At 39.1% G+C, this 25,591-nt stretch overlaps 2 protein-coding genes across 5 annotated transcripts; one reads left to right on the top strand and one right to left on the bottom strand.

The window, feature by feature from the left end:
- Window positions 1-9: 9 nt before the first annotated feature.
- Window positions 10-14,476, top strand: trak2 (trafficking protein, kinesin binding 2). 4 transcript variants are annotated; one of them, XM_087791484.1, is made up of 17 exons: window positions 10-121; window positions 2,710-2,889; window positions 3,612-3,803; window positions 6,013-6,072; window positions 6,536-6,612; window positions 6,695-6,811; window positions 6,895-7,113; window positions 8,134-8,212; window positions 8,439-8,569; window positions 8,651-8,725; window positions 8,852-8,989; window positions 9,072-9,151; window positions 9,842-9,988; window positions 10,049-10,344; window positions 11,110-11,586; window positions 11,653-11,752; window positions 12,344-14,476. In XM_087791484.1, exons 2-17 carry the CDS (start codon window positions 2,835-2,837, stop codon window positions 13,119-13,121), a joined length of 3,021 nt encoding a protein of 1,006 aa, XP_087647610.1. In that variant the 5' UTR covers window positions 10-121; window positions 2,710-2,834; the 3' UTR covers window positions 13,122-14,476. The 4 variants fall into 4 exon arrangements, with proteins under 4 accessions (XP_087647610.1, XP_087647611.1, XP_087647613.1 ...); XM_087791485.1 differs by lacking the exon at window positions 6,013-6,072; XM_087791487.1 differs by lacking the exons at window positions 10-121; window positions 2,710-2,889; window positions 6,013-6,072 and adding an exon at window positions 5,791-5,831 and having other exon boundaries at window positions 3,699-3,803.
- An 840-nt stretch (window positions 14,477-15,316) lies between these two features.
- On the bottom strand, window positions 15,317-23,307 carry trim25l (tripartite motif containing 25, like). Its single transcript, XM_087791483.1, has 16 exons — window positions 22,624-23,307; window positions 21,468-21,563; window positions 21,178-21,411; window positions 20,514-20,673; window positions 20,416-20,448; window positions 20,321-20,356; window positions 20,211-20,255; window positions 20,089-20,142; window positions 19,970-20,014; window positions 19,848-19,904; window positions 19,107-19,358; window positions 18,915-19,037; window positions 18,797-18,832; window positions 17,599-17,661; window positions 17,443-17,508; window positions 15,317-16,109 (listed from the first exon to the last, which is right to left on the bottom strand). Exons 1-16 carry the CDS (start codon window positions 23,236-23,238, stop codon window positions 15,535-15,537), a joined length of 2,490 nt encoding a protein of 829 aa, XP_087647609.1. The 5' UTR covers window positions 23,239-23,307; the 3' UTR covers window positions 15,317-15,534.
- Between the last annotated feature and the right edge of the window lie 2,284 nt (window positions 23,308-25,591).

The raw sequence follows: 25,591 nt of genomic DNA, 5'->3' as shown, positions 1-25,591 counted from the left end.
CGCCCCCCGAGCCGTCGCAGCTCGATGACGCGTCACACCCCCCTTAAGTATTGTTCCTGCCTTCGGACCAGACGGGGCTCGTATGCTTGGTTGGAATGTTGTGGAATAATTTTGATATAGGGTGAGTTTACATTTCACGCCGTCCCCCTTTTTCAACATCTTTTTTAGTTATTTGCGTTTGAGGTGTCGTTCGAATGATGTGACGATGATGTTAGCTAATGCTAATGCTAAAGCTGTCATCTTCGCCCTCTGGGTGGAAAGATACGATCGTAGTCCAAATATACACATTGTTGAAGCTCTTGTCAATGTGTCTATTCATATTTATTGTGTTTTAATTCGACACGTAACTGTATATCTAATATTCAGTTATCCTAGACCCACGACAGTAAGACACTGGCTTTACATGGTTAATACTACTGTCATTCGTGTTGTTTATAAAAAATCTTATTTAGAAAGTTAAAAAATAATGTAGATTAATCTTATATACTTTAGGGTAGTGTGTTTTTTCTGCCTGCGAATAATGGCAAACTAAAGAGAACTAATGGTGATTGTTTAACCTATTTGTAGGTTTTGCCATCTCAGTGGATTTAAACAACTGTTGCCTTCCATTCTACTTTCAGTTATGCAGCTGTGTTATCACCTAAACAAAAATAAAGGGCTTTAAAAGTGTATTTATTTTCATATTCGTGTAACCCATATTATTAAGTTCTGTGTTTCATGGATTTACATAAAGGATAAATCACACATTTATAATCAGTATTTGTCAAAACCGTGTGACTCACAGGATTGTTTTAGACTTGGTACGGAAATAATACAGTTTGCATATAGACTGTGTTCAAAAGGCCTCACATAGTAAAAGGGATTATCCAAAGCAGACCGTTGATCTGTGTGTGATGATGACAGTGACCGGTTTTAAATATTATATTTGAGTGTTTCATCTATTTATGGTCCTAAAATGTAAAAATGTGGGAATTGTAGGGGTATGTCTACATGCAGTGTCTTGTCAATTGTATGACACCTTTACAAACCATGTTTTTTTTTATTTTTCCTTTTAAAAACATTTCTCTACGAGTGTAGAGACCACGAGGTGGTTGTCTGCCTTTTTATTTACCTTGATTTATAAATGCTACTAATGATAAGCAGCTTAAGACGGCAGCATGTCGTGCATCATTCTAATCTTCTTTATGAACCAACTGTTTCAGAGTCTTATGTAACAGCGCTGCCAAGGACTCTTGTTTACAGTCTTAATGACACTGATGCATATCTTCTCTGGCAGTCTGATGTAGTACTTCCGCTCTGCCTTCATGTAGTCCAGCTCCGTCATGAAAATATTTGATAAGAATTTTACATTTATTGTTTAATAAAAATTGGTTGAGACATCAAATACAGTACACTTTATTCAGGCTTTCTTTCTTGAGCTACATATTAAAACTATACATTAGAATTGTGTTTTTTTAACTGATGTTGTTTTACCCAGAAGGTTGACTCAGAACCTTGGAAAAGGTTCAAATGTATTTGTTTTAGTTATTCAAAGTTGCATTTGTAATGGAGTTAAACCCTTTTTTTTGTAAAGGTAATAGGTCTCCACAAGAGTCAATTTGGCTTCTGACATGGTAATAACAGCCGGTAACTGTTAATTAAAAAGGTAGATGTTGCTGATTCAATTGTTTGTAATGAAAAAAAATCCTACAGTAATAATTGTAAATAAAATATTGCTTCTCCTTAACAAAAATAATACTTTATTAATTTCACTGCAATTTCGATGACGAAGGGACTCGAGGTTAAATGTAGACCGAGGTCTGACAATCACTATCTTCCAGGAAGTGCATCCTGTCTCCCCCGGTCTTAGAGAAATCCTTCGAACAGTCCCAAAAGATTTGTTATTTGATATGCGAGGAGGAGACTCCGCCTTAAGCAGTACTGTAGTAACAGTAGACTCCTGCTATTTGTAAGAAATCAATAAATGAAGTTTGAGAGCTAGAGTTTCTAATATGATCGGATTCGTAAAATGATTACTGGGCTATAGTAAATGAAAGGATTTAACCTTAAGATGATCAGCTGGTGCAAAATAATTCAAAGGTGAAATGACCAGACATTTACTTGTGAGTTTCACTTTGAGAGAGGAGGATTATCATTGAACCTGACCGTTCTGATCAATACAACGTGTTGTTGAAGATCGTTTGACATTGCTCTGAGGGAATCTGCCCTGCTGGAACTTCACTGACAGAATAGTGGTTAAGACCATCAGTGTGTGAAGAGTAAAGAGTTTGTGGGTTGATGCTGAATTCTTGAATCATGAATGTCTTAAATCCATTTGGTTTTATTCTATGTTTATAAAAAAAAAGTGAAATTAGGTATAATGTAGGATTCATTTATCCATTGTCTAAGAACCTATCCATGTTCATTTTTACCCACATTTAAATTGATTTTTCAGTAAACTGTAACTTGTAAATCTACATCACAGAAATTTAGGCCAATGTTGTCACAGTGGTCGCCAACTTTTGTGATAAATACACATCCACAACAACAATACAATCTGTTTTAAATACTTGTACACGGCACCAAATGACAGATTTACCAAGGAGACCCTTGACACCTCAGTATCCGCTCAGCAGATTGAAATGAAAACGTATTAAGAGGTTCTACATTTTCCTGCAAAAATCATAACAGAACAAGGTATATAAGATGATGACAACCCTTCTCTTGCAGGTAAAGGTGTCTGTTTGTGTGGGCACCACCCAGTTGCATTAACAGGATGTGATGCCGCAGCAGCAGCATTAGCAGCACCTCTATCCGTCCAAAATTCTGAGTGGGGCTTTGCCTTCACTCCCATCATGTTTGAAGTCAAACACCGCAAGGTAGAAAAGAAGGAATCCAGCACTGAGACAGGTAAGATGTTTGTGCTTTGAAGGATCTTGATATCTATGATTTGTAACTAATAGTTTAATAACCGTATCCAAAGCATTGTCAGAATATCTTATAGTATCGATCTGTCCTAAATAACAATATAACTCTTCAAGTGAAAGGGAATTTAATTCCCTAAGGATTAAACACACTGACGCTCCAAGGTCACACTAATGCCAATACCTAAAAAAATATGACATTTGTCAATAATATTAGTTATATTAATATTAATTTAGTCTTCAGGTGATGAAACTTCTCATTGATAATACATCACGTCTCTTGAACCTGAGTTAATAATATTAATCCAACTACTACTTGTGTGGTAGATTTTTTTTTTTTGCATCTTGGCATGAAAGGAAAAGAAAAAGAAAAGTATTTATGGTTTTGCTTTCTTAACACTAAACAGTGAGCACAGCTAGAGACACTGCAAAGTTGGAACAATCCCATAATGATAAAAGATGACTTTGTCGGCTGATCTTTCTGTCTGTTAACAAAATGCGTCATAAAAACAGGTTTAGTGTTTCTCTTCAGGCTGCATTTTAGCACAAGAGACTACATCCACCACACGGCTACTGATTTGAGCTACTTCAACAGTTTAGATTTAATTCAAATAGAAACTATTTAGCCACAACATGATCAACGGCAATGTGTCAAATCTGAAAAAATCTTCTCAAACAAGGTATCAAAGCTAATGTTGTAACACACAGATGAAGGCATCAGCAGCAGCGGGAAGCATTTTGGATCAGGGTCGCTGGGATCTGGTTCGGCTGGCTCCGGGTCGCTTTACTTGTCAGACAGCCAGGACTGGGTGGTGTCACCGAGCTGCTCACCTGATGAAGGCCCCGCCCAGCTCAACGCCATCTCTCCAATGTTGGCCGAGGAGACCTTCCGCTACATGAGTGAGTTCTGTTGACGGCTTAGTCGATAATTTCATCATCCTTGTGAAAACTGCTTATATTTTTGGTAACTGATGCTGTTAGTGTGTCGGTCTAGACTAGGCAGGTTCACTTTTTTCATCCAGTTCAGAACCTATCAAAGGGATTAGCGATGGATAGAATTGGACTCTGACTGCTGGTGTAAGCCTAAGTGCACCACACAGCTTTGTGAACATGGCAGGGTGGGAGGGGGGAGAAGTAGGAAAGGAAATCCAGTGAAGTACAGTTGAGTTCCCATCCAGGGCTGCAGTCATGGGACAGAGACGGAAAGAATGATGACCGGTCAGCTGAGATAGAACATGCCTGTTTCAAACGCCTTCAATGAGGAACTTTATGATGTTTTTGCAGTGCAGGGTAAGAACAGACTCTTGTTTTCACTAAGTTTGTCTTTGGGAGAGTTCACAGAATTATTTAGGTTTTATTTAAGGCGCCAAGATTTACTAAATATGAGCGGCTGGGGACAAAAGAGGGTGTGTGTGTGTGTGTGTGTGTGTGTGTGTGTGTGTTGCTTGATGCTGGTTCTGGATGAATTCAAACGTGGTTAAAGAGGAAGTGAGTAAGTATAAATGAATGCGGTGTTTCTGCCACTTCCTGTTTATATATTTTTTACCCAAAGACAGTTTCGCTCTTGACGTTTGTATATGCATTCATCTTGCGATGCTTCATCCATGCTGTTCAGAAACTGTGTTTTAAAAACTTAACTGCAGTTAGGTTTGCACATCGGTTGTGACTCTACAGTGATGAGTTGGTGAATGTTTATGCACGTGCAGAACAAGAATAAACTCAAGTGTCACATTCCTGCACGTATGATGTCAAAACACTATATTTACTTACTGTCTTAACTACTGGATTAATTGTACAGTATATTTAAAGCTTATTTTACTAATTGTTTGGAGTTTTTACTTTCTGCCAATAACAAAAATAGATCTATAAAAAACCCTCCTTGCTATAATTCTCACAATCTGTTTTCTTGTTGTCCACTTGTTTCCATATATTCACTTTCTTTTAGTCCTTAAATATATATAACTAGGTTGCATTTGATGATTTGAATAACCATTCAAGCAGTATCATGCCTGCATCAAGAGTTATATTTGAATATGAATATTAAAAGAACGTCAGTGGGTGATAAAGATCAATTATGTTGGTCTTTATGAGAAAAAATAATAGTAATTTAGTGTTATTTTTAGTTTGTTTTACTGACCTTGGCTCGAAGGACTTGTTATATTATTAGCTTTTCTAATGTCTACCAGTCCAAAAGTATTAAAAGTCTGTCACCATGACATTAACATGCAGATTCAATATTAGGGGACACACTTCCCCCAGATATTGTTGCTTTTCTGAAACTTTTCTACTTTTCCATGCAATATCTGAGTAAACATTTTGTTAACTTTCTTCTTTTTACGATGCACCACTTTTAAAGCATTTACAGTGTTTAAGCTAAATTGATATTTCCTTGACGTCATGGTAACCATGTGACTAGTAAGTGTACAGTATCTATCTGGCTGCTTTAGCTGGAGCTATATTTAACCGGTGTTTGGATCCAGAGGTCAGTGTGGGCCTCGGATTACTTGGTGAGCAGCTGCATCGCTTGAAGCTGCTTTTCTTTCTTTATTACACGTAATTTATGTTGACTTTTGTTTCTTTGCATTTGCCTTGTCAATAATGAAAACAATTCAATAAAATACATACACTTTAAAAAATAATAATAAAGTTAAAAATATTAATATTAGTAGTAAAATAGTCTTCTGATTTAATTAACATGCTTTTTTTTTTACTATTTCAAATTTTTTTTCAAGTTCATGCTACATGGAGGCACTTTAGTATGTTGCCAAAAATACATCTAATACCGCACAATGCTAGTCCATCAAACTATTTCCAAATCCACTTCATAAATTGCCATCTAATCCAATGACCAGGTCAGTGAATAGAAATGCCACTTCTCTTCAAACAGGTGGGAGGATGAGCAGTGCAGAGATGGTGACACCAACTCAGGTGCCAAATTCAGACCCAACTAATAGATGTGTAGATTTCCTGACCCGGAAAACTAACGTCTGTAGAAGATGTTTTAATTGGAGCTTCGACTGTCATCCTGCTGATTTCTCTGTTTCAACTTTCTTCTCATCAGCCTCTCTCTTTATCCCTTCTTTTCTCTCAAACTTCCTGTCTACTCTAGCCTATCTTGCTTTGGAGCCCTCCTCTTATACGCACCATGGCTCTCAGAGCCTCTCCAAAGGTATCTGCTTGCTTTAGCCTGTTCTGCATCTGCTTTGGTTCCTCAGTTTCTGTTGAACCTGCATTTTATCTTGAAAATGTCAGAAATGAATGTGAATTGTGGTGTGGATTGAATTGGTGGAGGGATGTGTTTACCTTTTTAACCACATATGGGACCACTAGCAACTCCTTAAAGAATGTTTTAACAATGCAAGATCTAAATAACACAATTAAAAATGAAGCAAAACACAAAAAAGAAAGTTGTTTTTTGTCTCTTTTCGTTGCTTGTGGTCACAGAATGTATTAAATCTGATAGCTTTTGCCGTTTCTTTTTGAGTAGTTCTGCTTGATTATCCTGCCATTCTTTTTTGTTTGTTTTATTTCTTTTTGTGTATTGTGTCCATAGTAATCTAAAGATGTGAGTTTGTTTTGTGCATTAGTTTTTAATTTTAAGCCTAAAAGTATTTTCTCTTGTCTCCCGTCAGTTCTGGGCTCTGACCGTGTGGAACAGATGACCAAAACGTACAATGACATCGAAGTGGTCACTCATCTTTTGGCAGAAGTGAGAATCTGCTTGTGTCACGTTGATTTGGATAAAAAAGAGATGTGTATCAACTATGAACGTCTCTGCTGTGTTTGATTAGCGGGACAGAGACCTGGAGTTGGCAGCTCGGATCGGTCAGTCTCTCCTTCAGAGGAATCAACTCCTGCAAGTACGCAATGAAGCTATAGAGGAGCAGCTCACGCAAGCGTTGGACCAGGTCAGTGTGTAAAGCTGGTTATATACCGTTGCATTACATTTGTTCAAAATCGGACTGATTTCTGAAGCCGTCTTCACTTCCAGGTCCACCAGCTGCAGCATGAGCTCACTAAGAAAGATGAGCTCTTGCGAATGGTCGCCAGTGCCTCGGAGGAGAGCGAGACGGATTCCAACGTGTCAACGCCGCTGCGGCAGAAGCAGCCACTAGGAACTGTGTCTGCTGCTGCTGCTCTCAGCCAGCTGGAGTCTCTGCAGGGTAAACTTCAGGACCTGGAGGAGGAGAACCTGGCTCTGAGGTCCGAGGTGAGAGGTCAACACATGATTGATCACTGACCATTTTCAGTAGATGAATTATTCTTTTTCATGGGGGTCCTGGGTCAAGATTTTACCTTAATAATCAGGATGAACAACATAACGGTGGTATACAAAAGCATTTTCATATTTTAAAAATGTAATTGTTGTTAGTAGAAACACTAATAGAGCTTCATCTTTACACCCACAGAGCATATGAGTCACTATCTGTGTATGTTTGTGTATCTATTTGAAGGTGTGTATAAACTGGTTAGATATGCATACGGTAAACATTTCTTATATAGCGCTTTCTTTTTTCAGAAATTAAATCGCTCTACACTCAGTCACTTCTTCACATACACAATCACACACTGACGGGAGTAGGCTGCGATGCAGCGCACTAGCTTGCCATCAGGAACAGTCAGACTTAAGCATCTTGCTCAGGGACCCTTTAACCCAATCATATCCAGACAACAATTCCTTTCATCGACTTTTTTTCTTCCCATCTGAGCAAACTACTGAACTAATAGAACTACTATATCTCCCATTTAAGTGTAATGATAGATTTGCAGTCGTGGAAACATTATTCAAGGGATATTAAGACACAGTTTCAAGGCCCTGAAAAGGTTTTTAAAGTTAATGTTTAAAAAAAAATCACCGAAAAAGTTATGTGTTTATTTACATGCATAAAAGTTAAGGAAAATGCATGAACATTTACCCCCAAAAAATAACTCTAGCAAGGAAAAGGAACAAGCAAAAGCAAATAACGTTGAGAAAAAAGTACAAGATGAATGAAATTCATGAAATTCTATTTTAAATATGAATTACCGTCAAAATAATTATTGATCCATGCTTCAAAATGGCTTGGATAGTAATAATGAAAGGAATACTTTGATGGTTGCATGAATGTGATACTTCAATAATAATCTTTGTTTGTGGAATCTCAAGCCAAATCTGTTGCTAGTTCGGCAAAATTCAAAACATTGTTTCAGATGTGTAATGGCCTTAAATGTATTAATGTATTTCTAACAGGCCTGCCAGCTGAAGAGGGACACGATCAATTTTGAAGAAAAGGAACAACGGCTCGTCAGCGACTGTGTCAAGGAGCTACGTGAGTGTAATCCACAGATGAAAACTTGGAACACGTGTCAAATCTGGCCTGCCTAATAATTTCATGTGGCCCGCCAAATGATAGCCTCGAAATTAAAGTAATTCAATTAAATATAAAATTGATTATATGTCACAATATCAATAACGACAAGTGTGTTTTTAAAGGTTTGGTAAAGCAGAATAAAAACTCTCTTCATATGCAATAAATGCTTCATTGAACTTCTCAGGTGAGTCCAGCAGCCAGATGGTGACTCTGTCAGATGAACTCACTCAGAAGAACGAGGAGTTGCTGCGGCACCAGGAGGAAATTGCTCAGCTGCTCTCGCAGATAGTCGAACTCCAGCACAGAGTCAAGGAGGTGACAGAAGGACTATTCAGACGTGCCACTGTATTGATTGCCATGGAAGTGCTTCAATGTTTGTGTGTTTTTTTTTTCTAGCTCGCCTTGGAGAAGGAAGATCTACGGATCCATCTTCAGGCTTCCAAAGATTCACAGAGGCAACTCACATTAGAGGTAAACTCATTTCTTGCTTATATTTCTACACTCAGTCTGTTTAAGAATCAATTGTAGTACTTGTCTTTACTTTTTACGCTACGCTAACACGACTAGCTTGTTCATTGTATTTGTAATTGTCTGCAGCTGAACGAGTTGGCCGAGAGGAATGCCGAGTGTGTGGAGATGCTCCACGAGTCTCAGGAGGAGATCAAAGAGCTGCGCAGTAAAAATGCTCCGTCAGCTGGGTTGAGAAGACACCTTTCCTATGGCCCCTTCCCCATGGTGGGACACACAGCTTGACCATCTCATTCCTTCACAAAAGTGCTGACATTAGACCAACCAAAGTTCGCTTTTTTCCCCCCAGGATTCTTTGGCAGCGGAGATTGAGGGCACGATGAGAAGAGAGTTGAGCGTTGAGGAAGAGACCGTGTTTGAAGACCAAAGGTGAGGAGCCTCCAGAATCCTCTGGGTTCATTTTTGAAGTTAATGTTATGTATCAGAAACCCCAAAGTTACCTTTGTGGCCGCCATAGTGATGAATAAATGATACGGGAATGATGTGTTGATGACACAGTGGTACAGTTTATTACAGGAGTGAGATAAAAATTACAAGCAGGGAAAATTGTGTTGTATCATATATTATTGTAGACAAGGAACATGTCGGAGAAAGAGTTTAATATAATTTCAATAGACGGTCACAAAATGAAAAAGAATAATTTAACTAAATAAATAGTTGAAATAACTCTCGATCAGAGAACATCAGCAAGTAGTTGGTGTTTGAATGGAAATATTCATTTGAAAAAATAGAAATTCTCAATAGCGACGTTGTTTTATAGTTTTACTTCGACCTCACTAGGGCGCTCTGTTACACAGTTCAGTCTGTTGGTTAACAAGGCTTGTCATCTCTTTTTTTTGTATAATCTCCAGTTAGTTTTCTTGTTTTATATTTGTATTAGTCTGTTTAATTTTGTGCGGATCACAAAGACTTCACATATTTAATTATAAGATTTTACTTTATTATTATTATTTTTTTAAATTCCGAATCACCTATTTTGTATTATTTTTTATTAAATCTACTTTAAACTTTACAATACTGGCGATAAATGATTCCTGATTGTGATATTTAATTGTGCAGAATATCCCAGAAACGTGTATTCCAAACGGTCCGTTCCATCAATTCTTCAACATCCCGTCCGTCTTCAGCGTGTTCAACACCTCCCATTCCTGGTTCAGGCCAGAGCTCCCTGGTTATGACAGCACAGCCCTTTTCCTCTGGCCGAGGGTATGTGACAAAGTATTGTAAAAAGTAACGACGAGTACTAGAACGTCTTTCTGTTTCCAGGGAGGAGGTGAGAATGGGCAAGCCTGGCTGCCCGGGTGGGAATGATCTCACCAAAGCACTGCACCGGCTCTCACTGCGGAGGCAAAACTTTCTGTGCGAGCGTCAGTTCTTCCAGGCGGAGCGAGAGAGGAAGTTGCAGGCTCTTGCCGGAGAGTCCGACATGGAGGGAAGCGGCTGCAGCTCGCCGATGGGAAGCGTCATCTCTTCATGCTCCAATCTGTCCGAGCTATCTATAACCTCCAGCATCTTTAAGACCTTCCTGCCGGAGAAGCTGCAGATTGTCAAGCCCATGGAAGGTACCACTTCAGACACAAGCATTTCTACATTGTAGATTAGCATTTGTGAAATAATTTGATGAAAGATTAACTATTTTATTCAGTTTAATGGTTTAATTTAACTGTTGTCATCAATTATTACATTCAATCAATGTGATGTAGGTAAATACATTCCATGAACGTATTTTTTCTATATTTGACATTACAAAGGGAACACATATTTTTGTTGTTTTTTTGGGGGGGGGGATCACTTTATATTAATTATATTTTGTCACTCATATAGAAATGAGATTCAAATAAGACTTTGTAGAACATAAATTCCTATCGACTCAAATGCTTCAGAATTAATACAAATGTATATAAATAAAATAATGGAAAGTAACCAACCTGTGAAGTCCTAATATGTATTAGTCATTTTTTACATTGATTTATTTTTGTTGTTCTTTCTGCTGCAAGTACAATTTTTACCAAATATTGATCGTCTCTATGCGTAAATCCTTTCTGATTTTTAATTTCCTCCTCAAGCATTTTGGTTTCTGGCTCCCAGTGTTATAATGGTGTTGAACAAAACTCCAGGATTGTTGTGCATCTGTTTACAAAACAAGAGAAATCTTGTTCAAAAGGGCCTTTTATGTTTTCTGCTCCGACTTGGTGGTTTTGAGAAGCATTGTTAAAATAAATTCTAGAACTTTGTACTGCATTAGTAACGACTGTTCAATATAAAAAACAAATATCTGATCAATATAAAAAACTCGACAAATAATAACATTTTCTTAATTTCTTTAGGTTCCTTGACTCTCCATCACTGGCAGCAGTTGGCTAAACCCCATCTAGCCACTATTCTGGATCCCCATCCCGGCGTGGTCACCAAGGGCTTCCGGCCACTGGCGCAGGATGCCGTTTACCGCCTGTCCGACATGGAGGAGGATGAGGAGGACGTGGAGCAGAGGAAGATGGCTGTCTTGGAGAAGGGGGCTTCTGAGAGGGGTAAAGACGAGGAGGAGGAAGAGGGCGGAATCATCTTCAACGTTCGCAGTTCGTCTACCCCAGACGAGAGACGAGAGAGGAAGAATTTGAGCGTTCCATCGACTGTTCTTTCCTCTACCATTACCACGTCCAGTTTTTCACCTCAGCTCCAAATGCCTCCGCTGACCAAACATGTCACGGAAACATCGAGCCCACCACCGTCCACAACAACACCCGTCTGTTCACAAAGCCAGATCTGCTCGTCAACATCATCATCATCATCATCATCTTCATCAGGTATGTGTGAGAAGAGTTTGACCTTTGATCTCTGTGGCCTTGCTTAAAGATAATTTCTTATTACAGTTAAGAATCCAGGAAAGTCTCAGAGCTCCACGTTCTCCACCTACACTTTCACCACCTGCCGCATCCTCCACCCCAGTGACGTCACACAGGTGACTTCCAGGTGAGTAAGAATAAGAAGAAGCTGTTCTTCTTGTTCTATTTGTCATGTGTCTATATAACCACGATTCTATGAATGTATGCTACGCCATTTTCAGGCTGTTGCAATGGGGTTATCCCAAGGTTTTTGTCACTGTAAAAGATTTATCTACTCACAATCCACTCACCTCCCACTAGGGGGCAGTAGTCTCACTCTCTAACAAAATGTCATTGTTTCAAACTCGGTGAGGCTGACTGCCGGGCCAACGCAACCTTTTGTTTAAGCTGAGGAAAAAATACTGACATTTGTAGGGGAAACCTTATATAGGGATGACCTACTGCCCCCTGATGTGTGGCGAGTGCCTATATTTCTCATGAACAATGCAAAGCTGATTGCTCCTGATGGTAGACTTGGCGCAGGTGTGCAGCCTACTCCCATCAGTATGTGTGAATGGCTGTCAAAAGCACTACCGAATTTCCCCTCGCGGGACAAATAAGGGATTCAAAACCAGAGTGACAGCTTGTAGAGGGCTCAGTATGCATGAAGTAGAATCTTGGTCCAGCAGCATATTTAAATGTCATAACTTGTCGTTGTTTTTTTAAATTTTGACTCTAGTTCTCCATCAACGGTGATGGCAAACACACCCAGCTCCATGAGGACTGGACCAAGTACACCCGTGACCCCTTGCAGGCTCAGCCTGGGAGACTCGTTTCCTGCTCGTCGTCCTCCTGCAGCCACCACCGGTCTTGCCAAGTTGGTATTGGAAAGAGGTATCTCCGCTCAAGTCTCCACTGAAACTCCGCCCTCATCACCAAGACCCACACCCAAGCAGCCCCTTTTCCGCCTTCTCCCAGGAACACCGCCAAACTCCCCATCACACTCCCGTACGCCTTCGCCCGTCCCCCCCGAATTGCGGCACAACCCAGCAGATAATTTCCTAGCGTCACGACCTGCCGAGCTGTTTCTGCAGGATGTCTACGGCTTAAATCTTGGACGTACGCGGCACCCTGACCTACCAAGCCCGACCCAAGAACCTGCCATTTTAGCGACGTCCTTTAAAAGTGCACATCTAGGACCTGACCCCATCAACGTCGGCCTCCTCGAAAGGCTTCGCAAACTTGGGTTTTCCAAAGTCCTTCAGGGAGCAGAGTCTCGGCAGGATTCTGCCAAATTTGTATCCACGGGCGGCGGGAGCCTGATGGACGGACTTAGAAGAAACCAGAGCATGCCTGCCATGATCAGCGCACGAGCAGGGAAGTCTGCCGCACCTACAAACCCAACACCCCCACCTCCTCATCCCACCTCCCTCGCCATTCCTCCACCAGCTTGGGGGAACCTTAAAGAACGACGTCGGCAACTGGCGTCTCGTGCACCGCCCAGTTCTAAACGCTGACGCTAAGACTTGGTGAACCGCATCAAACCTGCTCCTCTTCATCAGCGTTCCTGATCCAGGTGGCATCAACCCAGGCCCCTTCTTATCAACTTTATTTGAAAGCACAATTTAACAGAGCCCAAATGTGTAGGTGTCGCACCACAATGCTTGTTGATGCGACCTCGGCCTTAGCGGTTTCGGACCCTAAACAGGCTCCCGGAGTGGTTTTGTATCATCAATTTATAGACGACTCATGCAGGTGAAAGATGGTTTGTGGATGTAGATAAGAAGTTTGAATAGGAATGGTCTCTGCATGTTCAGTCATGTCAGAAGAGAAAGAAAGGAATGGAAAGTGGAAGAAAGAATCATGAGTTGATATTTTTAAAGGGCTTTTAATTTGAAGAGAAACCTTCATACTGCCAGGCTATAGTTGCAAACATAATTACATGATAATTTGTTGCACGAGTGTCGGCGTGCCTCCGCCCGCCTCCATGTCTGCATGACACGTCCAAAGTGACCAGCTGCCCACCTGCAGGTCCCAGCATGCGCCCGTCACTGCCAGATGGGCGGGGCCAGGCTCTGGGGGGACATCAGAACCAAATGCAAGAAGAACTGTTTCCGTTCAGGTCTTAATCATTTTAATAGTAGAGGCCTTAAGATGGAGCAAGCTCTCCGTTGTTGTCGTCTCTGTTCTAACAGCACTTGGTTGGGGCTTGAGGGGTTTTGATCAGAAATAGATTTAGCACATTTAATAATTAAAAGAAAATGTTACTCACATCTGGGTTCACGCTGAGGTGTCTTAGATCAAAAGTATCTGCAGCTATTTACACCTTTTTTGTTTGCTAAAGGGCCAGTTCTGGGCTCGACCCCCGACTCCCTGTCACCTTATATTCCAGCACTAACTTACAGCACTTTTTATTTTGTTTTCTTTGACAGATGTTCTAGTAAACAGATGCTAAAATATGGAAGAGAATATGTAGATGTAATAAATGTGTGCCTGTTGTTCTAAGGCTTAGTAACAACCTCGACTAACATTTGTTCATAGTATTTATGTTTTAGGTTTCATGTTACCTCTTTTTTCCAGATGTTGTGCTCCTTCAGAAAAAAAAGAATTCAGATCTGTGATGAAAGCCAAAATCTTCTTTTTACAGATTTGTCAATGCTGGGAGTGAAGAAAGAAATATTGAGTGTTTTTTATTTTTTTTTAATTTGTAGAAGCTACAGCCGTCCATCTTCGTAAACCCTTGTGCCCTCAAAGGCCACGTTGTGGCTTCTGCGTCAGGAATATCCTGTCAGATGTTAACTTGCTTCCCACGTAAGATGAGGACCTGTAAACTTGTTATTCCGATGCCTCTTTTTTAAAATAAAGCTTTGCAAAATTACTCTGTAAGTCGTTCTTTTTTTTTCTCATGATGTATATTTTTTTGTACATTTATTTGACACTTTATTCAAATACGAGTGTTCCCTTTGACATCAGGGCAATTTTTAACAGAATCTGTCTATATAAATATGTGTATTCGTAAATTAGTTTCATGTGATGGCAAAAAATATTTTAAGACATTGTTAATGTAGTTTTTGCATTTGCCACTTAGATTTATTTATATTCTTTTTTATTTCTATTAGTAATAGTGACCCTTTTTTTCTTTAAACCAGCAATTGCATTTCTCATGAGAAAAATGATTTACTCTAACTATGTAAGGAAAGCCAATAGAAAGAAGGAACAAAAACTAAAGAAAAAATATGATTGAATTTATTGATTGATAATTATGAGACATTTTATAACAAAACGCTAAGCTACAATTATTTGTAATTTATATAAAATTTGATTAACACCGTGTTTTAAAAGAAATGTTTCTTCGAACTTAAAAATAAAAAATAAAAGTCTTGAAAAAAACATGTGGTGTTGAAATTAAAAATAATAAATGCAAAATAAAATGCTTAGTTAGCCATTCGATTCATTCATATTTTGATCTTTAAAGAGTAACTGATGTGAAAACCCAACTCCTTTCTCTCATGTTTCAAAAGTCTTTCTCTCTAAGATGCAGTAAGTATAGTCTCTCATCATGATCTTTTGAAAATATTACTTTATAAAGTTCTCCCCCGTCTGAAATCTCAACTAACGAGAGTTAACTTACTCCTCCTAAAGTCATCTGTAATCACGCCCCGCTTTGTTTATACAACAGATCCCTTGGAGGTGGATTGATGACAGCAGTTACTAAAGTAAGTATAGTCTTTTATTTGTAAAGCGCCTTTTTGCAGAAGGTCACAAAGCAAACTTACCACATATACACATGATATTTCAATATTTTTTCAACATATTTATGGATTGAAAACGACAACAAAATGTGACTTTTAGTCTCCTTGTAAAATTTCTTGTCAAGTCACAAGTGTGTATAATGTGTCCATCAGTTCAGTCAGACACATGATAGTTTGGTCACATGGGGCAGATCTTGATGCTGTCCGAGCTGGAGCTGAACTGACCCAAAGCGAAGTCCAGACCCACTCCGACCCCGGTCCCGACGCCGAACACCGCGTACAGCGGCTGCGTGAAGTTGGCCCTGAAGGTGTGCAGGTGGGTCATGGTGCCCTCCACGCTGTAGAAGTCCAGCGTCCCCGCGCTCGTGTCCAGGTAGACGCCCACCCGGGGCGAGTATGTGACCGGGATGTCCCTCTTGTTGTTGTCGTGCAGCGCCGAGCAGCAGGTGTCCGACAGCTCCAGGGTCCACGACTGCGCGTTGTAACCCAGCGCCGCCCTCGCGTCCGCGCCTTTCCGGGTCAGAGCCCCGTACGAGACCCCCATGGAGGACCCCCGGCCTCGCCACTCCACCTCCCAGTAGGAGATCGGGCCGCCGATCGGGCTCTGGCACATGACTTGAGTCCAGCCGTCGAAGCGCTGAGCGGTGTCCGGGTAGGAGTTTGCTGCCCCCTGCAGGGTGGCTTTGGTGTTGCCCTCGGAGAGAACCAGCCGTCGGTGGGCGGTGTTAGGGTCCAGGATCAAGGACACGGCATCTAGAAGGAAAAAGAAGGGAGATACTTATTAAATAAATATACATTTACAATTTCAAGTCATTTTTACTCAGGGCATGGAACCGAACGTCCCTTATATAATTTTCATTTAAAGTTTTTTTTTTTTTTAAATAGCATTTTTGTCATTCTTTATTTTTTTTTGCCTGTGATACATGACTACTTTTATTATAATAAAAGTAAATTGAAAAAGGTAAAAAACAAAAAACAAACATTTTGTTGTTAAGATTCATAGTCTAAACTAGAAACTGTCTCGCCTGCAGTCAATACAAAACTGTGACCTGCTCTAGTAGAAGAACTCACATTTCCCTGATCCTTAAAACTCTTCACTGGCTGCCAGTTTCTTTCAGGGTGAATTTTAAAATTCTGGTTCTTACTTTCAGATCTATTCATGGTGAGGCTCCTCCTTACATCAGTGATCTGATCCAGCCTTACACCCCAGCTCGGGCTCTGAGGTCTGTGGATCAGAATCTACTGATGGTTCCTGAACACGGTTCAGGACCAGAGGAGAGAAATCCTTCCAGACTGTTGCTCCTAAGCTTTGGAACAATCTTCCTCTCCCTCTGTGTTTGATGATCTACTGACTCCTTCAAGAAACATCTCAATACTATGGACTGTGTTTATCTCTATGTTGTCTTGGCCTTTTAAAGTATATATTTCAACTGTGTATTTTTTTTGATTGTTAGAGCGCTTTGTGACCCTGGTCTAGAAAAGCGCTTTACAAATAACCTTTACTTACTTACTTACTTACTAACATTGTATTTATATTACATCCATATTCTGTCTTTTTTTTAACCCTTGTGTTATCTCAGGGTCAAGGTGACCCAGAGACCCGAAAAACAAATGCTTTTAAAGTACCCTTCAATGACTTCTCTGGCTTCCAGAAATACATGTGCAAACCTTTGTAGGAGCCAAGTTCCAATACAATTTGATAGTGAGATAAGGTTTGTTAAGCTTCACATTACTGCCAAGTAACGTTAAATACATTTTAAAAATCTTCATTTAATTTTTGCAATTGCAATTAAGGGTGATTTGAAAAGTACACTTGCTAGCTCAGCTAATTGATAACATTACCAGCGGTATTGGGAAATAACATTTACCATTTTGAAGATTAGAATCTAAATGATTTGTGTATTTGTGTTAGAAGACAACATTTTAAAATGACACCTTGGCCACAAGAAAAAAAAGTTATGCTTGAGTTGAGAATATGTTTTTTTAGTCACTTTTTTATTTGTGAATCTCCTTAAAACGAATTGACTTCAATAATAATAATAATAAAAAAAAATAAAAGTAGTTTTTATGTCTAGTGGACACTTACACTGCAGGAATTCATCCCTGGATCTTGGTTCTGGTGCCTGGATACAGTCGAGGTTAATCTCCCTCACTGGAAGGACGATGACAGGAACAGAAGAAGAGTATGATGAATCCATAAATACACACTCAGTTCTGTATTTCAATGTTGTTTGTTACTCACGAGCAGGAAAAGCGGGCATGTCGGTTGTGGGGGAAGGGGAGTCCAGGAAGAGCCCGGGGTTGACTGCAGAGATTAAAACAAGTATTATTATCACATTATTCAAGGGTATCTATGGAGTCCTTTTTATCTCGGGATAGAAATGTAACAATATCCGAATCACCTCTGGGGCTCTGTAGTACAGATATACTGAGATAAAAATATGACAAGGTACAAATATCTCAAAAATTGGATATACCTGATACTGATATCTGGGGATATATTAATATAACAAGATGCAAATAACTTAAGATAAGATGTAAGGATATCACAAGGTACAAATATCTCGAGATAATGAAATTATGAGATACTAATATCTTAAAGATATACTAATATCACAACATATGAATATAACAAGTTACAGATATCTCAAATTATGAATACTACGATTCAAATATCTCGATATACGAATATATCGGAATACAGATTAAACAAGTTACGAATATCTTAAGATATGGATTACGAGATACTTAAATCTAGAGATATAAGACTATAACCAGATACTAATATCTTGAGATGTATGGATATCGCAAGTTACAAATATCTTAAGACACGAATATTACGAGATACTTAAATCTAGAGATATAAGAATATAACCAGATACTAATATCTTGAGATACATGGATATCGCAAGGTTTACGAATATCACGATATACCAATTTCTCTAAATACAACATACTGATATTACGAGATACGAATATCTCAAGATATACAAATATAAAAAGATACAAATATGTTGAGATGTACAATACCACAAGGTACGAATATCTCGAGATACTGATATTACAAGATTCGAATATCTCAAGACCTACAAATATAAAAAGATACTAATATCTTGAGATATATGGATACCACAAGGTAAGAATATCTTGAGATACTGATATTACAAGATACGAATATCTCAAGATCTACAAATATCCCGAGATACGAATATCTCTAAACACAACATAGAGATATTACGAGATACGAATATCTTCGAGATACAGATATTACGAGGTACGAATATATATCAAGATACGGATACTACGAGATATGAATATCTCAAGATACAGATATCACAAAATACGAATACCTCAAGTTATACAAATATCACGAGATACGAATATCTCTATAAAAAATGACAATCATGTCACATCCAGTCTCGTACAAACTATATTCTTACTTTCTGTTGGTGTTTCAGGCAGAGTAGCAACTCCCCCTACAAGAAGAAAGCATGAAAAACAATTAGACGCCCAGTTAAATTCACTGACAAGAGTTTGTGAGTTACGATGATGACTTACAGGGATTAGTTCCTGCAGCCGGTCCATGGTTGACTTGGGTGTGTGAGCTGACAGGTGTGGCAGGAGTCGTGCCTCGACGATGAGAGCGAAACAAACTACTGATGGACGCCATCCGGCTGAAACCTGAAGAAAAGAAATGCTTAAAAACTCGCTCGTTTGAATGTAAAGAAGAACCTTAGAACAGAATCTCACTTCCTGACGGTGCAGGAGTCGCTGCCGGAGCAGGAGTGGACGGTGTCTGTGCTGGAGCCGGCTGCATTTGACTGGACCTGCTCCATAGAGAGTGGGACTCTTTTCGGCTCGGGGTGGGACTGGGCCGGGGACTGGAGCTGGGTCTCGAACCGGGACTGAGCTGAGGACTGGAGCTGGGTCTCAAACTGGGACTGGGCTGAGGACTGGAGCTGGGTCTTGAACTGGGACTGGGTCTGAGGTTGTTCTCCCTAACTGTGCAGAAGATGAATGGTCAGTATGTATATCAAAAGATATATTTCTGAATTATGATATGACATGTTATTTACTTAATAATATATGTATTATTACTTGAAATGTTTTAAATCTTAAAAAAATTAACATTTGTTTTTAACATTGTTTATATTATTTTCAAAATGGAACTTTCTGTATAGTTGACAGCATCACTCATATAAATCACTCAACAATTGACACAAATAGAAGTCAAATGAAAATTATATATACACTAATAACCAGCATTTTATTAAGCTGTGACCATTTATTTAAAGTTTTTTTTCTTCTCATATTTGTATCTCCAGCTATGGAGCACGTGTCAAATAAATCAATTCAATACCTCACAACAAAGTTGAACCACATTATAGGTTTAAACATCATAAATAATTCAGCCAACAACAGATCCAGGGGGAACACCACAGAAAAAACTAGTTCAGTGAGAACGAACTTAAAATAAAAATAAACACCTACCAGACTCTCTCTCTCTTTCATCTCGGCGTTGTCTCCGTCTGGGCGTGTTTGTGTTTCCTAATAAAACAACGAAACAATATTAAAGTTTATATCAATGTCTTATGCGATCGTGCCTGTCTTACCGCTCGTCTCTCTGCTTCTGACGTCCTGACTTTTATATCCTGCTCCTTTATTTAAAGAACATATTTATTCAAGGTCCTTGTGAGTATTTATAAGTATCTTTAATGAATGATATCAATACCTATCCCACGTCTGTCTGCTCCTCGTGACCCCGACGAAAGAGTTGGTGTGGAAGCTGTGGGAAATCATTTATATTTTTTAAAGCTGTTTTTAAATAAATACTTGAGAATACTTCATACGTACATGGGGAGCGGCTGTTTGCACTGCGAGATCCCAGACCAGAGAACACTGTGTATAAAATATATTAGACAATTAGAGAGAGAAAAATAAAGATTATGATAATAAAAACTCACATTTTAAAAGTCCTCCTTTATGTCCATTCCGACCTGCTGCTTAAAAAAGAACAGGAATCAGAGACTGAAACACAAACTAGCATCAAAGTACTTACAGTCTCCCAGAGTAAAGAGAAGCACGTCGTTGACTGAAAAATGAAAGAAGATGGTTAGAGAAGGAAAGGAAAACATACGGATCATCCTCTTGTTCTACCTTGTTTGGTGATCTTCCCCAGCTCCTGGTTGCACATGTCCTCCACTTGCTCCCTGAGGTCCAGGATAACATTCATCACAGGCTCAAAGGAAGCGTCTGGATTGACGTTAACCACTGGAAGATCTCCGCACTCCAGTGGACTGCACATGGACTCATAGGTCTACATGAGAATCACATCATCATCATCATCATCATCATCATCATCATCATCATCATCATCATCATCATCATCATCATCATCATCATCATCATCGTCATCACCATCATCATCATGATTATCATTATCATCATCATCCTCATCCTCATCCTCATCCTCATCCTCATCCTCATCCTCATCCTCATCCTCATCCTCATCTTCATCTTCATCTTCATCTTCATCTTCATCATCCACATCCTCCTCCTCCTCCTCCTCATCTTAATTCTCATCTTCATCATCTTTCTCCTCCTACTCCTCCTCCTCTTCCTCATCCTCCTCCTCCTCATCCTCATCTTCCTCCTCCTCCTCTTCCTCATCCTCCTCATCCTCATCTTCCTCCTCCTCCTCATCATCCTCATCATCATCCTCCTCATCATCAGTTGTAAATCCAGTGTAGATTGATTGCATTAATTTACGTTCTTGTTCATTAACAACCTTCATGATCTCATGGGGCTGTGATTAGTCTACCTGAAGATAATGGATGTGGTCTTCACAGCAGGACAGGTCCTTCATCTCTTCCCCCCTCTTCTTCAGTTCCTTGATTTCTGCCTCCAGACTATCAGTGATCTCCTCAGCCTGACTCATCTTGTCCTGGTTGGCTTGATCCAGCGCCTCCTCCAGCAGCTCCTCCAATCGTTCCACCGAGCGCTGGAGCTCCTCAAGCACCTTCTCCATGTCGGTGTGCACCTTGTCTGTGGAGCGCTGCGGACACATCCACACCTTCAGCATCACGATGGACCTCAGAGCAACAGTCCTACCCTCATCCCCTCCATCATCTTCTTCATGTCCTTCAGCTCCTGCTCTCTCTCCTTCAGTTTCTGCTGGTTCCCCGTCAGCAGCTCGGACACCAGTTTCTGTAAGTCAAGGTCATGGAAAACTGTCAGTGAATAAGAGGGCGGAGTATCTTGGTCTGTTGAATGCAGTGGAATGTGGTCTGGTGTGTCAGAGGACGACACCCTCGTGCAGAACAATGACAGCAAGAACACTTCCTGGTGTGAGAACAGTGGTTGAATTAATAGTCTTTGTGTTCACTTCATGCCCACAAACCTTGAACTCAAACTCTAATACTTAAGCAAACGTCAAGTCAAACCAGATGTACGATCATGCAGTAAAAGTTGTGAAATGCATAAAAGACAAGAAATACGAATCTAAATCTAAATAGCAAATGTAATATTTCTATCTATTACTATATATATAGATATACTATATATCTATATATATAGATATATAGATCTATAGATATATAGATCTATATATATAGATATATAGATATATATATCTATATATCTATATATATAGGTATATAGATATATAGATATATAGATCTATATATCTATATATATAATTTTTTAATTAAAACTGAAAAAAATTGTTTCTAATCGTACAAAAATGAAGAAAATACTTAAAACTGTTTTTGACAAGTACTTTTAAACAAACAAGATATCTGTGCTTTTTCCTTTTTCTTAAGAGGAGTACTATTCTTAAGAGGAGTACCATTTAAATAATCGGTGATTTAGTTAGAAGAGATTTATATATTTAGTATATTCAACACCCAGCGAGAGTTGTCACAAGGCTTTAAAAAGTAATAAAGGTAGATGAATTTGTCATTTTTATAGTTTTTTTGCACTGAAAATGATTTGTTTTTTCTTTTTCTGCAAGAAAAAAGCCTGGAATGGACATTTACCAATGATTAAAATTTCAACTAACCATTTGTACTATGTATAATATTATGTTATTATGTTAGAATTGATATTCTAAAATGATTGTCAAAAAAGTACAGTCAAGAAACTGTTTTTTAAATGATACCCAGCTAAAATTCTAGTAAATTCAGCTTTTTGGTTGACGTTTGTGAGATCTAGGCTTATATTGAATTAGGTTTCAATGTGTTCTATCTCATCTTCTCATCCTTCATACCTGCTTCTCGAGGCGCTCGGTCTTGGTGGACACGCTGTCGTGACCCTTGTGCAGGTCGCTGGTGCAAAGCCAGCAGATGAAGCTCTTGCACTGGCGACAGAAGAACTCCTGCAGGTACTTGTGCTGGGTGCAGATCTTCTCCGACAGGTTGGACGTGGGTGCGATCAGCTCGTGCTGCTTCAAGGTCTTCTTGGTCTGGTGGGGCTTCAGGTGGGCCTCACAGAAGGAGCTCATGCACACCAGGCAGCTCTTGACGGCCGCCTTGGGCTCGCTCTTGCACATGTCGCAGTGCACGGCTGCGGACGAGAGCTTGGCTTTGGATTTGGTCGGTCGAGATCCACGCGCGCTTCGGTTCCCAATGGATTTTTGGGGGGTTTTCCGAAGCTGCTCCACGGCTTCAGCCAGCATGGTGTTCCTGGATAAGGATGGCTTTGGGCAGAAGGTCTTGCGACATTGTGGGCAGCTGTAGATCCCTTTAGGGTCATCCTTGCTCCAGTAGTCCTTGATGCAGGCCATGCAGTAGCTGTGCCCACAGGGGATGGTCACCGGGTCATTTGGTAGTTCCAGACACACCGGGCAGTTGAACTGCTCTTCTGTCCACAGTTTGGTACTCATCGTGCCACGAGAAAAAGACAGTCCAAGGTCCTGGATGTGGTCTGGATAAGTGTCCCGGAATGAAATGAGGAACCTTTGTGTCTTGGGTGAGAAGCGAGAGGTGAGATGGGAGGGGCCAAACTCACCTGGCAGGTCCGGCGGGGAAAACAAGTGTGACAGACGTTTAAGAATAACTGGAGATTAGATAGTCATTGTTGTTTTTTCACAAAATAATTATTTATTAACAATTTATTTTTGTTAAATAGTCAAAACATTATATCATATATATGAGTTTTTGAACTTGAAGTTTTTTCTCAAATGAAAAAATAAAACATGCTTTCTACTGCAAGCCATTGATTCTTTGTCATCATCTTTTGGCTTTGATTCAACTGATAATAAATAAAAATGATCAGGGCAGGTTTATTGGGTCACAGTTCTTTTTATTAAAAAATGATTTGTCTTCTTTTGTGTTTGATGATACACTAAATGTTTATTTTACATTTTTAATTAATGCATTGACAATTGACGTTCTGTTTATGTTTATATCTATAATAACGATATGTCACTACCTTGATCTTTAACATTTAAAAAAACTTTTGCGGAGCTCACTGCTGTAATCTCGTCGTACACTAGCATGGTCGCTAGAGGACGCTGTTTAACAGTTAATTATATTTAATTTTTAGACTTCTTTTTTTGTTAAATATTTGTGCCTTTTTGTTCACTTTTAACACGTTTAATTTAAATGTATTTAATGTTTAATCATCAAGTATTAAAATGTTCTAGTAAAAATAGGTTTAACAGGTAAAATAACTATTTTACATTTGTCAATACGGGCCACAGTGAGATGCTCTTATTTTTCTCTTCAGATTTACACGTGTTTAATGTTTATTTTATTGATTTTATTTCCCAAAAATATCTCAATAGACGTTAATGCATCACCTACGTAACTAACAGAGTTTGTTATTAAACAGTTTAAATTCTTGATGAATAAATTAACCTAGCTGGGAATTCAACTAAAAATTCTGTGAAGATGTTTATCTTAGTTTTTCTTTAGGTTTCTCCTGAAACTCCAAAGTGTTCAAGCATTGTTTCAACAGATCAAGGTTTCTATGGAGGTTAAAGGCTGCACCTCTTTGTTTCGGCTGCTGCCCCCGCGACCTCACCAAAGATCGTTGTTAGAACAGATGGATATATCAGTAATAAAACATTCAAGGTACTTAAAACATACATTTCTAATCATTGCAATCATTTCATTGTAGGACCAAAAAACAATACATTTTGATTTAATTAAACTTTCTAGAAAAATACCCATTTAAATAAAGATAGTCCTTCTGGAGACACACGCGAAGTCACGTGCTTATGTTTACATCCATGTGTTGAGCGTAGTGGGAATGACGTGTGGTGACGTCACCGCGCCCTCTCTCGGTACCTTCGAGCAGATTTCTTGTGGTAACGGACGGAGACTGAAGGAAGACGGACCGAACGAGACCGGTAGGTGAAGACTGAAAGTTTTATTTAACCCGCGGAAACTATAATATCAATGGTTTAATCTACAAGAGATTTTGATTTTAAGGCGTCAAACATTTAACATTTTCAAACCAGTAATGAGTTTGAATCGTCAAACTCCTTCTAGATGCTTCAGTTGTCAAAAAAAAAAATTCTTCTTTAAAAAGATGATTCTGTTTAAATTTTGGACGACAAAGGAAAGGTGGTAGAACTGCTGAATGTCAGAGCTAGTGGGGGTTTCTTATCCCCCTCATTAATCATATAAATAGACTCATTAATAATTCACCAAGTCTTAATGAACGTTTTTTAATGCAGTGTTAAGGTGTTTTTTATTATATCAGAGCAACAGAAAACATTTTCTGCAAGGAAAAAACACTTGTTTAATTACTATATCCCCTTTAACACAGGGTTAAATCATGAAATGTTGTATTTTACTGTCTTAGTTGCTTTATAGGTTCATTAAAAAAACAAATCCATAGAAATATTTCGAAAAAACGTGAATTAACATGTGAAAAAGGGGGTAAAACTGGAAATTACAAGAATATATCACATATTATATACAAATCCAATCCGTAGCTCAGTTGTTAATTATAATAATAATACATTATATTTAACGGTGTCTTACTAGAAACTCAAGTTCACCATATAAATACATTTAAAACTACAAAGCACATTAAAACATCTGTAAGAAATGAAAAGAAAAAAACAATGAAATGTGTAGAAAATAGTTTTAACAGATTAGTTTTGAATAGTGATTTTAAATGAGTCATTTAACAGTTTATTATTACCCTCAGACATACTACTTCAGTAGTGGCTAATAGTGATGGAATAATATAAGAAAAGGTGTTCAACGTGGTTCAGTCTTGTA

The sequence above is a fragment of the Callionymus lyra genome, chromosome 5, assembly GCF_982586985.1.
Source record: "Callionymus lyra chromosome 5, fCalLyr1.hap1.1, whole genome shotgun sequence".
NCBI classification, from domain to species: domain Eukaryota; kingdom Metazoa; phylum Chordata; class Actinopteri; order Syngnathiformes; family Callionymidae; genus Callionymus; species Callionymus lyra.
Note: the sequence above shows the minus strand (reverse complement) of the source record. Positions and strands in the feature narration are given on the sequence as shown.

Excerpts from the sequence above, each read along its gene's own strand:
- trak2 (XM_087791484.1), top strand. The coding sequence starts at position 2,835 with ATGTTTGAAGTCAAACACCGCAAGGTAGAAAAGAAGGAATCCAGCACT. Across the intron at positions 2,890-3,611 it reads GGAATCCAGCACTGAGACAG|ATGAAGGCATCAGCAGCAGC; the intron begins GTAAGATGTTTG and ends TGTAACACACAG. Across the intron at positions 10,345-11,109 it reads GATTGTCAAGCCCATGGAAG|GTTCCTTGACTCTCCATCAC; the intron begins GTACCACTTCAG and ends TAATTTCTTTAG.
- trim25l (XM_087791483.1), bottom strand. The coding sequence starts at position 23,238 with ATGAGTACCAAACTGTGGACAGAAGAGCAGTTCAACTGCCCGGTGTGT. Across the intron at positions 19,905-19,969 it reads CAGAAGCAGAGAGACGAGCG|GAAACACAAACACGCCCAGA; the intron begins GTAAGACAGGCA and ends TTGTTTTATTAG. Across the intron at positions 19,038-19,106 it reads GACTCCTGCACCGTCAGGAA|GTTTCAGCCGGATGGCGTCC; the intron begins GTGAGATTCTGT and ends TCTTTTCTTCAG.